General features: G+C 39.4%; 1 protein-coding gene across 1 annotated transcript in view; it reads left to right on the forward strand.

Moving 5' to 3' along the window:
- LOC132816349 (protein diaphanous homolog 3-like) overlaps window positions 1-17,987 on the forward strand; it is a 545,172-nt gene that overhangs the window by 68,528 nt on the left and 458,657 nt on the right. Inside the window, exons 3-4 of the mRNA XM_060825802.1 lie at window positions 5,075-5,251; window positions 8,677-8,781. Of these exons, the coding sequence (XP_060681785.1) occupies window positions 5,075-5,251; window positions 8,677-8,781 (282 nt within the window). The remainder of the gene's footprint in view (window positions 1-5,074; window positions 5,252-8,676; window positions 8,782-17,987) is intronic.

Here is a 17,987-nt window from a genome sequence, read left to right on the forward strand (position 1 = left end):
GGATGTAGTAGGTTGCAGAGAGACATAGATAGGATGCAGAGCTGGGCTGAGAGGTGGCAAACGGAGTTTAATGTGGACAAGTGTAAGGTGATACACTTTGGCCGGAGTAATCAGAATGCAAAGTACTGGGCTAATGGTAGGATTCTTGGGAGTGCAGATGAGCAGAGAGATCTCGGTGTCCATGTACACAGATCCCTGAAAGTTGCCACCCAGGTTGACAGGGTTGTTAAGAAGGCAGACAGTGTTTTGGCCTTTATTAATAGAGGGATTGAGTTCTGGAATCAGGAGATTATGCTGCAGGTGTACAAAGCTCTGGTATGGCCACACTTGGGGTATTGTGTACAGTTCTGGTCACCGCATTATAAGAAGAATGTGGAAGCTTTGGAAAGGGTGCAGAGGAGATTTATGAGGATGTTGTCTGGTACGGAAGGATTGCCTTACAAGGAAGGGCTGAGGGCCTTGAGTCTGTTCTCGTTCGAGAGAAGAAGGTTGAGAGGTGACTTAATCGAGACATATAAGATAATCAGAGGGTTAGATAGGATGGACAGGGAGAGCCTTTTTCCAAGTATGGGGATGGCAAACACGAGGGGACACAACTTTAAAGTGAGGGGAGATAGGTATAAGACAGATGTCAGAGGTAGTTTCTTTACTCAGAGAGGAGTAAGGGTATGGAATGCTTTGCCTGCATCAGTAGTAGATGTGCCAAGTTTAAGTGCATTTAAGTCGTCATTGGACAGGCAAATGGACGTACATGGAATAGTGTAGGTGGGGTGGGCTTCAGATTAGTATGAGAGGGCGGCGCAACATTGAGGGCCAAAGGGCCTGTACTGCGCTGTAATGTTCTATGTAACTGTTTTGAACTCTTAAGAGGGCATGAGCTGAGAGCACCTCTAAAGTTCATAACTTTCCTTTTAACTAAGTTCAGACACTGCATTTCTGATCTTTACATCACATTTCAGAGAAAAACTAGTCAAAGCATGATTGGCCAAAAATCAGTTGACATGTTCTCGGCAAACAATGAAAATTAGAGTGAAATCAATAGCCAGAGCTTGGAATTTTGTTCCTGGGACAAGGTATAGATATTGCCATTTGTCTCTGGGTAGCCATTTAACGTGAGATTCAATAAACCTTCTTAAGCCAATGATGTCAATTATGTAGTGAATGCTCCAGGTGGGATAAAAATATATGTTTCAAGTCAATATGTTAATGAGATACTGTGATGGGAGGATAGGCAGAGCAGAAATACAGTCACAGTGGTGAATACGACATACCTTATCTCAAGCAATTTATTTATTTTCTATGAACTCATGCTCCAACTTACTATTGCAAAAAATTAATTTACTCAGAGTGAAGATCAATATCCCCCACAAATACTGCGTTGAGTTTATACTGGTTTTGGAGCTTGAATCTTCTGCACTATGTGCTGAAGCAGCATTCAATAAACAGGGCAAAGAGATCCGACACTCAACTAATCAGATCTAAGCTCTGCAAACCTACCTCATCCAGTCCTGAATCGTGGTGGTCAGTTAAACAACTAGCAAGAGGTGGAAGTTCCATAGATACTCACCCTCCACGAATGAGGAAACTAGCATGTCAGTGCAAAAGGTAAGGCAGAAGCACTTAGAAGCGTTAGATAGGTGATCCATCCTAGCCTCCTGAGGACCCCAGTAAAACAAATGCCAGTCTTCAAGCCATTCAAATCACTCAATCAGTCCATGTTCAAATGCAACAAGATCTGGACAATATCTGGGTTTGGGCTGACAAGTGGCAAGTAATATTTGTGCCACATAAATGCCAGGCTGTGACCATGATCAGTAAGAGCCAATCTAACTACCACCCCATCCTGTTCAACAGTGCTATTATCACTGAGTCCCTCTCTATCAACATCCTGGGGGTTATTATTGGCCAGAATCTCAACTAGACTTACCACATAAACACAGTGGCTATAAGAGCAGGTCAGAAACTGGGAATACTGCAGCGAGCAACGTACCTTTTAACTCAAAGGCTGTCCACCATTAAAAGACACAAGTCAGGAGTGTGATGGAAAACTGCCTGTTTGCCTGGATGGCTGCAGCCCCAATAACACTCAAGAAGCTTGACACCATCCAGGACAAAACAGCCCACTTGATTTTCACTATATCCACTCCATCCACAAATGGCTTTCAGTAGCACCAGTGTGTACTACCTACAAGGTGCATTGCAGAAATTCACCAAAGATACTCAGATAGTACCTTCCAAACCCACGACCACTTCCAACTAGATGGATAAGGGCAGCAGATATATAGGAACATCACTACCTTCACGTTCCCCTCCAAGTCACTCACCATGCTGACTTGGAGTTATATCAATGTTCCTTCACTGTCATTGGGTCAAAATCCTGGAATTTCCATCCTAACTACAGCAGGTGGGCTACAGCTGTTCAAGAAGGCAGCTCATCACCACTTCTCGAGGGCAACTAGAGATGGGCAATAATTGCTGGCCAGCTAGTGATGCCCACATCCCATAAATGAATAAAAAACCTTGATGTAACTTTAAGAAATGGCTAAAGATGGTGGATACTGGAAAGACTATGGGCCCTGATAACATTCCAGCAATAGTAATGTAGACTTGTGGTCTAGAACTAGCCAACCTGTTCTAGTTGTTACAACGTTGAGAAACAATAGAGAGTTGAACCATTGGTCCTTGATTTTCAAAAGCATTAGCATTGCCGTTTCATCCACTGTCAACATCCTGGAATTACTATTGACCAGAAACTGAACTGGATCAATGAAATGATAAATACCGTGGTTACAAGACCAGGTCAAGGAATTCAACTGCATTTGTGGCAAAGCAGCAAGTTTGATTGGCAATCTATTCACTCCCTTCAATAGTCATTCTCTTCAACATGCATGCATGGGAGCAGAAGTGTGTGTCTCTACAAGGTGCACTGCAGTAACTCAGCAAGGTTTTTCCGACACCAGTTCCAAATGCATGACTTTCACTACCTCAAAGTGCAACAGCAGCAGATACATATGTAAACTACTACATGCAATTCCCCCTCCAAGCCACAAACCATTCTGACTTGGAATTATATTGATGTTCCTTCAATATCATTTTCTAATTTGTGACTCATTTCTAAACTGCACTGAAGTTGTCTGTATATTCCATTCACTGCAGCAACTCAAGAAGGCAGCTCAGCAGCAGCTTCTCCAAGGCAATTAGAGATGGGCAATGAACGGTGACTGATCCAGTAATGCCCACACCCCATGCCTGCATAAAAAACTCTGACTGACAGGACCCATTTTCTTAGCTTTCTCCAATACGCATAGCCGTGTTTTAATATTATTTAGCATAGGTTTAATTGCCTGAAGCCTTGTGAGGCTGTTGGAGAGGCCAAGTGAATCAGGTGCTCAGTATTTCAGACTGAAGCGTTTACTAGCATCGTCAGGTATTTTTGCATTGATGTTCTGAGCTCCCTTGACATTGAGGGTAGAAAAATGTCTATGGAGCCTCTTGTAATAGACTCGACCAAACCCCCTTCAAAAATATCAAGAAAGTAGCCTCATCCTAACTTCTGTCTTATTTAAAGGCAAGTGTAAGGCGCTGTAGCTCAGATAGAATTCGGTTGGTTACACTACTTGGCTTTAAGTAAACACACTTTATTCTAACGCTACAGTTAGAATACAAACAAGTGAAGACAACTTGGTATAATTTGAACTCTATTGGAAAGCGTAACAGAATAATAGATTATTTAACTAAACAGTAACTATTCAAATTTGGTAACATCCCATAAACACAACTTTGGCAAAGGCAAATTGAGTAAAATAGATTGTCTCACATGTAATGATTCTCCAATCCAGGGGGAAATAACATCAAGAGAAAATTCTGGCAGAGGGAGAGAATTCAAGGGTTTTACTTCAGAAGGGAGAGATGTATAACAGCCTCAAAACCCCAAAAACTACTGAAAATTAAACTAAACGCCCAGTCTGTGGGAACCTGACACCACCATGTTGCTTCTATTGTTCCAACTTTAAAACAGACTTCAAGGCCTCACAAGCTGTTTACTTCATTGGCTTCGACTAAACAGCTCTGTCTCAAAATCTCAGGATAAAATACACCTCTTAAAGTCATAGTATCGTCACAGTCTATCTTGGTTTATTATTTAACACCTCATGACAATTCAGGATCTTTTGTGGATTGAAAGCAGAGCTTTGATCTGATTGATTTGATTCATTTTGGTTTGTTTTGTACTGTGCATTGTGTGCTGCTTCCGTTGTTACCAGGCATGAACTCCATTGTTGTAGCTTTGTTGGGTTGGGTTTTAAGCATTATTCATACGTTGCTCACCGTACTACCCTACATTTCTCATGTAACCATTGTTTATCCGTTGAGATTATGGTTATGGTAGAGTGAATGATATGCCAAGATGTGAGGTTAGAGATTACAATGATGAGCCATTGTAATTGACTCATGGATGTCAAGTTTTTGGATATGATCTGAATCCACCCAATTCAGCACAATTGTATTGCCGCCATGACTTGCTGGAGGTATCCTCTACTTCAAGACAGGACTTTGTCTTCATAGTGTTTTGGGTTGGTTGCTCGACAAATACTGCATCTTTAACAATGGATTGGTGACAATGTAATCAAGTATGTTTTCCCTTTTGTTGATTCTCCCACCAAACATGATCAGTGTTTCAATTATGTCCTTCTGATTTTTGGACAGTGGTGATTTTACACTGCCATTCTTCATGATTGTTCCCTACTCATAGTATGTTATGTGCCCATGCTACCCTCAGATGTTTTCTCTAAATAGTATTTAACAGGGAGGAGAACTGATTAATCAGTTGAGGCAGGATGGTAGCCTGAATTATTTTCCATGTTTGATATGATGCCATGAGACTTCAAGGAGTCAGTGGTCAAAGTGGAAGATTCTAGAGCCAGACTCTTCGAACTGTATACTGCTCATAACGTTTGTATTTCTTGGACCTGATACAGATATGCCTACTTCTTAGTCTGAAGTTTTGTGTCCAATTATTTAAATGTACAAAGACAGCTGGTTGTAAATATCTGATTTTCTGAAAAATGTCTTGCAGTTTGACAGATTTGCCAGTATCCGAGTTCCAGGCAGCAAACGAGGCAGACCAGTTCTTCCACGTGTCAGACAAGCACATCCCTCGAATCGCGGCTGGTCTGCACAATCGGCAGAATATGAATATCTTTCAAAGCAGCTTCCAGAGAAGGACGTTATTTCACTCTTTGAAAAGATGATGGTAATTGTTTTTGCAATAAGGACTACTGCTTGCACAGTATAGTTTTATTTATTTAATTCCTTTGAACAAGATGAGAAAAATATTAGGTAATTTTAGAATTGCATGTGAGCTTGTTGAGGAAAGTAATGCCGGTGTCTCTTTAAATTCAGTGATTTGGTGGCTTCCATTTAAAGCACACCCTGAAAACACCTTTTATGTTCTCATATGAATCATAAGTTGATCACCTTAATTAAAAACAATTTTCATTTTGATTGGAATACTGTTTCTGAGCATGCAATGTATGCCCTCAGTCCTTGAACAAGTGTAAAAGTAACACATACATACTGCACTATACAGCGAACTTTGTGATTTAAAGCTCTATGCGTGTGTTATAAACCACACTCGAACTGTTTTCATTGTTGACATTGCACAAACAAATTCTGTGAAGATTGTACGTCACTGTCTGGATGGTTTGTTTGCATTTGGAATATTTAAATTTTAATTTGACATTCACTGCAAGTTATGAATCTAGCTGAATTCTATGGTATTGTAGAATAAGTGGTTTATAACATATCGAATTTACCTGAATTATATACCAACAACAACGTACTTCAATTCTCACACTTATTCATCTGGAGGTTAACTTACGTGTGCTTGGGCATCATGAACAAGGTGAGCGTGTGATTAATGTTGCTAATGCCATTGGTCTTGCAAAAAAACATAGGTTACCTGAAATATTTTTGAAAATTGGTTTATTTCTTATTTCTGCCCTGTTGTTCAAATTCATTGCAAAGATAAGGAAACTTGTCCAAAAAGTATTGATGCTTCTAGACAATACCATTGGTTATCCACACACTTAAAAGATTTGTCTGATGGTGTCAGGTTTGAATTTCTCCTTAAGAATACCGTGGTTTTTGAGTGAAGATGACAATGCTAGAGACAATGAAGAGATCAAAGTAATTTGGAAAGTTACAATGATATTAAGTAAGTTACTTAGTTGCTTTGCATTTCCGTAGCTAATTGTTCGAGACATGGAAACCATGATGAATTACAGCTTCAGTGTTTGTCATGAATTGGATAAATCTATTACATGTTTTAGAGCAATCTACATCCAAAGGCAGAAGTTTTCCAAGCAGACAACTATGGACCGGTTTTTCAAGCAAAGTTGAGTGTGAACTTCATAGACAGTCCATCAGTTTTTCCTCCATGAGCTGCACCCATTGAAGTCTTTTACAGATAGCCGGAGCATTCAGTACATTAAATGCCAATGTTGTAACCAGCTATAATTTTATTTTTACTTAGTGCTGTGTTTCAATGTTTAATGCATGTGTAGTATGAAATTGCTGGTGAGAAAAGTGTCCCACCGTTATTATATGCAGTTTTTTTGGGAAGTTGTTTTTTCTTAATTTTTTTATAAACTAAATGAGTCATGTGGGTATAATAGAACTCCAGTATAATAGAAGTTGCAGAAGATTATGTGCAAGTGAATAGTTATGATATTTAGTTTGATTTTATTAATTCAGAGCTTTATGTTCATCTTTAAATGTGTGCCTTTATTCGCCCTCCTCTTCAGGGCACTCTCAATAAATTATGTCACTGTAATGCTGTCCCTTGAGTCATATTTAATGCAGCAAATGTCTACAATTAATTATTAATAAGATCATCCTGATTACACTCAATCATATGTTCATGAGAAATAGGAGCAGGCATAGGCCATTTGTCTCAGTGCATCTGCTTTGTCATTCAGTAAGATCAAGGCTGATGCGATTATGGTCTTAATTCCATTTTCCTGTCTGTCCTTCATAACTCTGAACTTGCTTGTCAATCAAAAATTTGTCTAACTCAGCTTTGCATAGCCACTACTCTTGGGGGAGGACATAACATAACAGAAGAAATTCTTTCTTGTTTCCAGTTAACATCGGAAGCCATTTTATATTAAAGTGTCCTGTTGTTCTAGAGTGACCAGCAAAGGAAAACATACTTTCAGCAATTATACTGTTAGTTTCTCTTGGAGTCTTAAGATTTCTTCTAAACTCAAATGAGTATAGGCTGAATTTACTTGACCGTTCTTCCAAGGACAACCCTTTTTATTCTGGGATTGCCTTAGTGAACCCTCTCTTAGCTGCTTCCAATACAACTATCTCCCCCTCAAACAAGGAATTCAAAACTTTGCGCAGTAATTCCAGTGCGGTCTCTCGTGTCCTGTACAGTTGTAACCAAGATTTTCCTATCTTCACACTCCATTCCCCTTGCAGTGCAGTCATGACATTTTTGCTAATTGGGCTTGTCATTGTATCCATGTCCGATTTAGTTAAAAATCACATAACAGGTTATGTCCAACAGATTTAGAACATGGAATATAGGACATTACAGTGCAGAACAGGCCCTTCAGCTCTCGATTTTGTGCCGACCTGTGAAACTAATCTGAGGCCTATCTAACCTACGCTATTCCATCCTCGTCCATATGCCTATTCAATGACCATTTAAATGCCCTTAAAGTCGGTGTGCCTATACCGTTGCAGGCAGTGTGTTCCATGCTCCTCCTACTCTTTGAGTAAACAAACTACCTTTGATATCTGCCCTTAAGATCTTAACCTCCTCAACCACCTGATGAAGGACCTGCGCTTGGAAAGCTAGTGCTCCCATATAAACCTGTTGAACTATAACCTGGTATTGTGATTTTTAACTTAGTCCATCCCAGTCCAATACCAGCACCTCCAAGTCATGTCCGATTTAGCAAGTTGAGAATTTAATTTGTACTCTAGATACTAAAGTCACTTTTATCTATGTGGAATTTTGTTGTTTTTCTGAGAGATCGCTGCTTTATCTGATGTGCTGCCTCTTACATGAGACTTTGAAATGTGGAAGTGTCAGCTTAAGTGGTTACAAGTTCTCTCCTTTACACCTTCGAGAAAAGAAAAAGGGGTATTCCTTGTGTCTTGATTGATGTTTACTTCTTAAGCTAACAAAATTCAGCAGGTGAATGGTTCTCATTGTTGTGGAATTTTGTTGCACATTGATTTTTTGCTGGATTTGCACACGTAGCTACAGAGAATGCATTTTGATCACATAATAAAGAAAATTCTTCATTGGCGATATAGCATTTGGAGCATTCTGCGAATGAGAGAAAAACATAAAAATAGGAGTGCTTTTGTTCTTGATACCTTTAACTGATCTAATTTTTGGTAATGCACTGGGAAACTTTGCACTGGGAAAGTTTGAAGATTTTCTTATTCAAATTTAGACGGTGAGCTTTTGTGCAGTCCTCAGGAATCAGGGAAATTATTAGTTGAACCTAGATTAATATTGATGTTTAAAGGTTACAGTAGGTAAATGAGTACATCAACTAATAAAGGCTTTGAGATAATATTCAGTAGATGTTTTAAGTGGTGACATAGAAAACAATGCATTTCTATCAAGTTAACTTGAGTTAATTACCTTCACAGGAAGATATGAACTTAAATGAAGAACGAAAGGCTCCACTACGACAGAAGGACTTGAGTATTAAAAGAGAAATGGTTGTGCAATACATTGATGCGACTTCTAACATTGTAAGTAAAATATAGCCATTTGTAAGTTTTTTTGATATATGGTATGATTATCGATGCAGTTGACATTTAAAGTGAAAGAAACAAGCATAGTTGGATGATAAAGAGCTTTTCCAGATATCAAGACAGCTGAATATCTTCAGGTGGATTTAATGAAACTTGGACTTTCTTGAAATTGATTCAATTCCACCACCTAGTTTCTTTTTAAAATGTAATTTAATTGGCATTGCCTGATAATGTTTAAAGTAAACCTTTTAAAATCATATTTGTATGCATTATACTCTGTATTCCCCATCTCTGTGTTAACAATTATCCTGTATGAAAAATTTCTTGTGCTTACAATGTGGACTATGCTGCAAATGCCAGGATGGTCCACACAGTGGCTGCCTTCTACCTACGTGCAGATGATGTCATTAACTCTTGGCATTTGCCCAGGTTGGAAATCCATGTAATAGCTAAGGAAAAGTAATCATTATCAGCAAACCTGATAATTTATTTGGCAGGTAAATGGAAGTTGAAAGTATTTTTAGTTGAAGCATCCTTGTGTCTATTTTGTCTTTGGCAAAGTCTTGCCTCAGCTGATCAAATTGAGTTCAGAGATTAGGGTTTTTGATTTGTTCAGCTTAGATGTCAATGAAATAAGATGATCAAAATTGGAACTTATAATGAAGGATTTCATTAGTTTTATATCAAGTGGGTGCAGGTAAAACTGTTAAAGAAAGCTGCTTCAACACAATCACTTCATCAGATTTTTCAAGCATTAGAAATGGCTCATGTGCAAAGTATTAAACAAGATTCATTTGACCTCTTTGTACTTGTGCCCTCTTTGTGCCTCCTACAGGTGCATTTATATGGGAAGGAAATGGTAATTGCTTTCCCTGAATTTACGTTTATTTTCTTTGCGAACAAACAAAGGAATTTTAAGTCACCTCAGGGAAAAATAGGCTATTCATCCCACTTTTTGTACTGGTTTTTGCGGAATTTTAACTGAGTGTCGATCAACTGCCTTTTCCCTGTAACCTTGCACGTTGTTTCTAACCATCCAGTGGCTTCAATTGAATCTGCCTTCACCAGCTTTCAGGCTGAGCATTCCAAATCCTAACTACTCACTTTGTATGAGTTGTTTTCTTACCTTGAACTCACATCTTTTGTAATCACTTTAAAACTGCATCATCATCTGGATCTTGATCCATTTATGAGTGGAAGTAATTTCTCCCCGTCAGTACTGTCTGGACCATAGCACCATAGGAGCACAAGCCAGCCATTTGCTCCATTGAGTCTGTTTTGCCATTCAATGGATCATGGCTGATTTGATAATCTTCACCTCCACTTTCTTGCAATTTCCTCAGAACCCTTGATTTCCCTACTAATTAAAAATCGATCCACCTCAGCCTTAAATATACTAAATGACCCAGCATTGACAGCCCTCTGCGATAAAGAATTCCACAGATTCACTACCCACTGAGAGAAGAAATTCACCCTCTTCTCTGTTTTAAATATGTGGCCCCTTATTCTGAGATTCTGCCCTCTGGTCTTATACTCTTTCATAAGTGAAAATGAGATCTATTCTGTTAAGTTTTCCTGAAGTTTTTCTGTTCTCTCAGACCTTCTTGCTGCTCTATTCCGTTTATACTGTTATTTTCCAGATATTTATGCAAGTATGTTTCTTCATGAAACGTAATGCCTCACAATTATCAGTGTTGAAATTTATTTGCTAATTGTATGGCTATTCGGCAAATCCTCAACATTTGAGCCTGAATCCCATTAAATCACACGACATCAGTTCAAACATAGACCAGGAAATCGTCTGCTGATTGCCATGTACCAGCCCCCTTAGCTGATGAATCAATGATCCTCCATTGAACACCATTTTGAGGAAGCACTGAGAATGACAAGGACATGAAATGTACTCTGCCTTGGACACTTCAATGTCAGTCACTTAGGGTGGTTTTGCAGCACCACGACTGACTGAGCTGCAAAGTTCTAAAGGACATGGCTGCTGGACCACTTCTGCAGCAACAAGAGAGAAAAACATACTTAACCGAACCCTCACCAGTTGGCCTACTGCAAATGCATTTGTCCATGACAAAATTGGCAGGAATAACCATATCATATGGAAACCAAGTCCTGTCTTCACATTGAGGATGCCCACCATCATATTTTGTGGCTCTACCACAATGCCACATGGGAGAAACCTCTAGCAACTCAAGACTGTGCATTGTTGAAACAGTGTGGGCTAAAAGCAGCAGTGGAATTATACCCAAACACAATCTACTAACTTGTGGCCTGACACTGCTCTCCCAACTTCACAATTTTCATCAAGCTTTGGAACTGACTCCTGTTTGAGGAAGAGTACTGGAAAGCATGCCAGGAGCACCCTTGGCATACTTAAAAATGAGGTGTTAACCTGGTGAAGGGACCACGCAGGACTAATTGCATGCCAAACAGGTTTCTATATGTAACAAGGATTGTTACTTATGAAAAAAATGGATTCTAGCTACAAGTACTCAATTATGAACTGTCTAAAACTGGACCTATTACTCCATACACATATACATACATTTATACAGACTCAAAAAAAAAGGTGTTTTGGACAGAAGGAAAACTGGGAAAGCACTTCAGTGATCCCTGCCCCCAGGTTAATTGAGATGATCCTTTTGGCTGGTCAGGACTTGCTACAGCTTGATTTTCCTTCTCTGGGTACTTTCACTTGTAAGTAGGAGACACAGAGTGATTGATTCAGACTTCTAAAGTCTCTGACTTATTTGTTAAAAACCACAGCTTACATCAACTGACGAATAAAAATACAACTGGCTTTCTTGAAGCTTGAGTTGCATTTTTACTGCAAGGTGAAATACAGCACCTTTTGTTTTAGAGGTCTGATGACATTTGATCACACATTCATATTCACCAGCTGTTCACCTGTTTGGGAACAAATCGCATAGTTGTTGGCATACAGGAGGCTTTTGTTTCTGATGTCACTGGTCACTGTTCCACAGCCCAATCAATTACTTGTTGCTGCCTGAATTCTTCTTTGTACACGGCTCTTGGCTCCAGTTCAATATCTGTCCTTTCCCCCCTGCAATTCTCGAACAGACAGCATTATATACAACACTTGCAATAAGTCTCAGGTAACTTCACTTTAAAAATGTGCAGCAATTTTTTCTACAGTCCTTGGCTTATACACAGTCCTTGGTCACTCCACAGTCACAAATAAGGTGTGGTTTTTAACGTTGGAAAGTGGCAAGTGATTTTCATGTCAAACAAATACCAAACAATAATCATCTCCAACATAAGAAAATATAATCATTGCCACATGACATTCAGTGTCTTTATCATTCTAGGGGTAACCATTGGCTAGAAATTTAACTGGACCAGTGATATAAATACTTTCACTACAAGAGCTGGTCAGAGGCTAGCAATTCTGAAGCAAGTATATCACTTCCTGACGCCCCAAAGCCTGTCCACCATCGATAAGGGGCAAGTCAGGAATGTAATGGAATACTCCCCATTTGCTGGATGAATGCAACTCCAACAATACAACAACTCCAACTTGACACAATCAAGGACAAAGCAGTCTCATTATTAGGCATTCCACCCACAAACGTTCACTCAGTAGCAGCAGTGGGTCCAGTCTACAAGATGCACAGCAGAAATTCATCAAGCACCTGAGTCAGCACTTTTCAAACCCATGGCCACTATCATCTAGAAGGATAGCAACAGCAGACACATAGGAATTCCATCACCTGCACCTTACCTTGCAAAACATTCACCACCCTGACTTGAAATGTATCACTTTCTTCAATTTTGCTAATCAAAATCCTTGAACTTCCTCTGTTATGGAATTGGGGGTGTATACACCAAGTGCTCAGCTCACCACTGCCTTCTCAAGGTCAACCAGGGGTGGGTAATAATTGCTGGCCCAGATAGTGTTGCCCAAATCCCATGAATGAATAGGAAAGGTTTGTTAATATCAGCCTGTAATTTGTTGTACTGCATCTTGATTATTCACGCCTCACTTTCCTATTCCACCCAAATTTAATGTCAACTGCAATTTTACAAGTAGTGTTTGATTCTGAAGTACAAATCGTTAACGTCAGTTGTGAGCCACCATGGTCCCAGCAGCGGTCATTGTAGAATATCTTATGGACTAGACCAGACCACTCAAAACATTCTTAAGCAGGCAGCTCAGACCATAACTTTGCAATTTGTTTCAGTGAGTGTACAGTGAAAATTACCCAGAGTAAGTTAAATATAGACAAAAAATTTATTCACAAAATTACACAATAGTACACAAAGTACAGAATAAAGAACCCCTAAAGAACTCAGTCTTTCTCAACTACACTTAATTATGCTGTTCTGAATACACACAAAAGTCCCAATAAACAAACATTCTTAAAAACCAGTAAAAATGGAAAAAATGCTCACAGGTTGAAGTTAGAAGGGCAGAAGAGAGAGTTTCTAGACAGCTCGCTGTTGAACTCCCAACCAGCTCAGTACTGAACTAAACTGCTCAGCTAGAGAGCTGACCACTCCCCTTTCATTCTACAGGTCACTTCTAAAACATGGCCACTTTGGCCTGAAGTCTCATCTGTTTACATATAAACAAAAGGCCTGTCAAAATCATTTTCATCTCTGTACCAACCCAGACTGATTGGAGCCCAGCCTGGTTTATTACCCCTCTGAAAAAAATTAAGAACAGAGTATCCTTGAGCCAAGGAAGAGCTTTTAGGAAAATGAGGACTAGCTTTGTGACAAATACCACTTCTCTCACTTTGTTTCTCTGCATAACTGAATTTTACCCATATTCTCTGTCTTTTGTCTTGAAACTGCTCTGTTAATTGTCCTCAGCTCCGTGTCTTCTGGTTCATAGTTTTGCTACACGACATTTTGTCAAAGGTTTCTGAAAATCCAGATCTGAGGTAGATTAATGTTGTGGTATATGTGGAATCCTGGTCAGTTTACTATCTCATTGAATTGATTGCCTGAAAGGTACGTTGTTTTTCATGGGTGTGTTTTTTTTAAATAACTTTGTAACTGAAGAATAGCAACATTGTACACTTTTCACTGAACTCATGTATCCCTATACTTGTATATCCCTATACTTGTATACATGTGACAATAAAATTTAATTCTAATTCTAATTTTTCCTTTAAAGAGTTCATATGTAAAGAGGGAGGATCAATATTTCATGAATCCTATTGCACTACTAACAATGGTGTTGTCTTGTACACTGAGCTGTTATTTGACTTGTCATTGTAATTACATAAAATTGATTCCTTCCAGAATTGTGTATTCAGTTCAGTGCACATAAAATTATCTTCCTTTAAGAATGCACATTTAATCCGACTGAGCTTCCATCTTACACAGTAATTACTCTGAACCCCAAAAAAGCTGTTTACTTGGCACAGGCAAGAATGGTGAGATCAGCTGGCTGCAACAGGCTTTAGCATTCACCAGTGCATGTACTGTTAGCATCACCTTATTTTCCACTTACTGATGCCAGTGCTTTTGCAGTGACTCATCTATATTTAATTACAATTAGATTCTTGTCACACTCCCTTGCAGCTTCTTGTACAGATTCAGTCTGGGAAGGTGGAGAAATGCTCGCTTGGAAAGATGGGAAGCATTGATATAATTGCAGCATAATGATATTGCAGCGCCATATTTGTAGCAGGCAGCTGCTGCTGTTGCTGCTGCTCTATTCCTTGGTTGTGATGTTATACTGCTGTGCCGAGTTCTTGCCTATTCATGCTCATTGCTCTGGCTCATGATGGCGTTCACAATAAAAACAACCTTATTTTCAAAAAAAAGGAGCTGATTCTTTATTTGAAAACTGCTTTACATAAAAATGTTGAATCTGTCTGAATAAACATCCCTTCAAAATAGTTGAATTTTGAAATTTTATTTTGTGATTCATACATTTTCATTTGAAGCCAAATAATTAGAGGTTATTTTGGGGAAGAATTAGTGTGTAGGCAGAAGGTTACTGCAGATCATTTTTGAAAGCCTCAACATTTGAAATCCCAAATGGCTTTAGGTTAGGTTATTAAGAAAACCAATTCCGTGCTGGCCTTGACTTTCCAGAATGCTTCTCTATGAAAAGCCTGATATGACAGATGATGATTAAAGGTGATGGATAGTGTTTCTAACAGTAATACAGTTCATGTTGCTTGTGTCCCACTTAGAACTGCTTCTGCACTTAATTTGGCGCACTCACTAATTAATATGATTCATTCTGCTTAATTTTACTAATATGAGCATCTACCAGTTTCAGTAAAGTAGTTCAAATCCTGAAGGAATAACATTTTAAGATCAGTCGTAATTACAATTAATGTCTTTATTTTTACAACTTTAGCCAATTGACCAGATATCTTCATACTGTGGTCAATCATTGACAAAATTTAATACTTACTATAAAAGTTGTTAGTAATGATTGTTTTGTCACAATGACTACTGTTTAATTGTAATTCTTCATTTTAAGACTTCAAGTATTTATTTGAAGTGAAGTAGATTTTGAATTGTATTATGGGTTTGCGTATCATTGACTTTATAGGCTAGCATCAGATGCAGCAGATAAGACAGTCAAAGCACTTAGTATGGAGGTGAGTGGAAAAGTCCAAGCATATGTTTGGTACAAGTAGAAGGTACATTATTGAAGTTTTAAACAAACTGCGAAGCCAGCAATGTTGTGACTGAAATCAACAAATAGTTTTGTTGCTAATGTGTTTCCCTTTGTGCCTTAAGCACTCAGGGCCAGTAAATTATACAACTTCCATTTATTTTCTTCTTTTAGAATTCCAGACCCAAACAAAGTGAGTTAAATTCAAGTTTCTAGTCTGAACTGATTTTCTGGCAAACTGACTTCTTACTGAATTCAGCAGTCAATGACAAAGTTGGAATGGTTGAGCAGGTGAAGGACTGTATTTCCCGAGAAGGTATAGGAATCTCAGTCTTTAAATTTATTTAAGGGATGGTGACGGAGGGTTATTTTTCAGACAGGAGATCTCTGACCAGTGGTGTATCCCAAGGATTGGTGCTGGATCTGCTTTTCATCATTTATATAAATGATTTGGATATGAATATAGTTACTTAGTTTGGAGATGACACCAAAATCGATGGTGTTGTAGGCAGTGAAGAAGGTTATCTCAGAGTTCAATGGGACCTTGATCAGATGGACCGAGGAGTGGCAGATGGAATTTAGTTTAGATAAATGTGAGGTGTTGCATTTGGTAAGGCAAATCAGGGCAAGAATGATACAGTTAATGGCAAGGTCCTGGAGAGTGCTGCTGAACAAAGGGACCTTGGAGTGCAGGTGTGGAGTTACAGGTAGAAAGGATAATAAAAACGGTACTTGACAAGCTTGACTTCATTGGTCAGTGCATTGAGTATAGGAGTTTTTTAGATTAGATTACTTACAGTGTGGAAACAGGCCCTTCGGCCTAACAAGTCCACACCGACCCGCCGAAGCGCAACCCAACTAGACCCATTCCCCTACATTTACCCCTTCACCTAACACTACGGGCAATTTTAACATGGCCAATTCACCTAACCTGCACATTTTTGGATTGTGGGAGGAAACCGGAGCACACGCGCAGACTCGGGGAGAATGTGCAAACTCCACACAGAGAGTCGCCTGAAGCGGGAATTGAACCCGTGTTCCGGGCGCTGTTTTAGAATACCACATTCTGTTCTCGTTCTGGTCTCCCCGGTGTAGAAAAGATATTGTTCATAAAAAGTTTGCATGCCCTAACAGGTTTATTGTAAATAAGATCTTGATTGTGGCTATTATTAATTGCTATAAATTATAAATTTCCTTTAAGTAAGGAAGTTTACCATACACGAGGCTGCAGACCTACAGAAATATAGATGACTATTAACTATCTCTGTAATTTCCTCACAAGCCACCTTGTTCAAGGGCAATTAGGGACGCCCAGCAAATATTGACCTCAGCAGTGATGTGAGTATCAGTGGCATCTGAAGAATTTACGAGCTGGTTCCTGTTTGTAGACTTCTACTTTGAGAATGAGGTTGAGATCTTTGCAAGTTTTCCTGCTTAGCATTAAACATGGCTGATTGAGAATAAAATGCACATTTTTTGAGATTACCCCTATCTTTGTGCCAGCAGACATTTGGCATGGGGATTGATGGACCTTACAGTTTGCTAAAATGGAGACTATGGGACAATTGCTTTACAATTGCTTTAATTCCATTGGATAGTGTTGTGGCTGCTGCTTCTGTGCCTAATTTAAATGTATGATGTATGTTAGCTTCAATGTTAGTGCTCTAATTTGATATTCAGTTTTTGTGATGTCTCCAGGAAAGTGTTTGTTTTCTGTAAGGATTCTTTTAGAAGCAGTTGATCACTGCTTTAAAATGCTGGCTTTTTAAAGATATCCACTCTTTTAAAACAATTATTGTGATTGCAGCCATAGCATTTGATGGTATGGGTGAACCTTCTTTCTACCTGTGGAGCTCAGTGCCATGCAGGCACTTTATGAAAGGTCATATCTTTACTAGAAGAAAGTGAGGCCTGCAGATGCTGGAGATCAGTGGAAGTGTGTGGTGTTGGAAAAGCACAGTCGTTCAGGCAGCATCCGAGGAGCTGGGGAATCGATGTTTCAGGCATAAGCCCTTCATCAGGAATGAGGCTTGTGGGCCAAGGGGGCTGAGAGATAAATGGGAGGGACATGGGGCTGGGGGGAAGGCAGCTGAGAATACGAAAAGTAGATGAAGGTGGGGATGAAAGTGGGAGGTCAGAGAGAATGTTGGAGCGTAGAGGTGGAAAGGAAGATGGATAGGTAGGACAAGTCACGAGGGCAGTGCCGAGTTGAAAGGTTGGATCTGGGATAAGATGTTGGGGAGGGGAAATGGAGAAACTGGTGAAATGCACATTGATCCCATGTGGTTGGAGGGTCCCAAGGCGGAAGATGAGGTATTCTTCCACCAGTTGTCGGGTGATTAGGGTTTGGCAATGGAAGAGGCCCAGGAACTGCATGTCCTTGGTGGAATGGGAGGGGGACTTAAAATTTCCAGCCACCGAGTGGTGGGGGTTTGTTAGTGAGGGTGTCTCAAAGATGTTCTCTGAAATAATCCACAAGTTGGCATTCTGTCTCCCCAATGTAGAGGAGACCACATCGAGTGCAACGGATACAGAAGGTGATGTGTGTGCAAGTACAGGCAAATTTCTGTCACATGGGGAAGGATCC

This window comes from Hemiscyllium ocellatum, chromosome 6 (genome assembly GCF_020745735.1).
Source record: "Hemiscyllium ocellatum isolate sHemOce1 chromosome 6, sHemOce1.pat.X.cur, whole genome shotgun sequence".
Taxonomy (NCBI): domain Eukaryota; kingdom Metazoa; phylum Chordata; class Chondrichthyes; order Orectolobiformes; family Hemiscylliidae; genus Hemiscyllium; species Hemiscyllium ocellatum.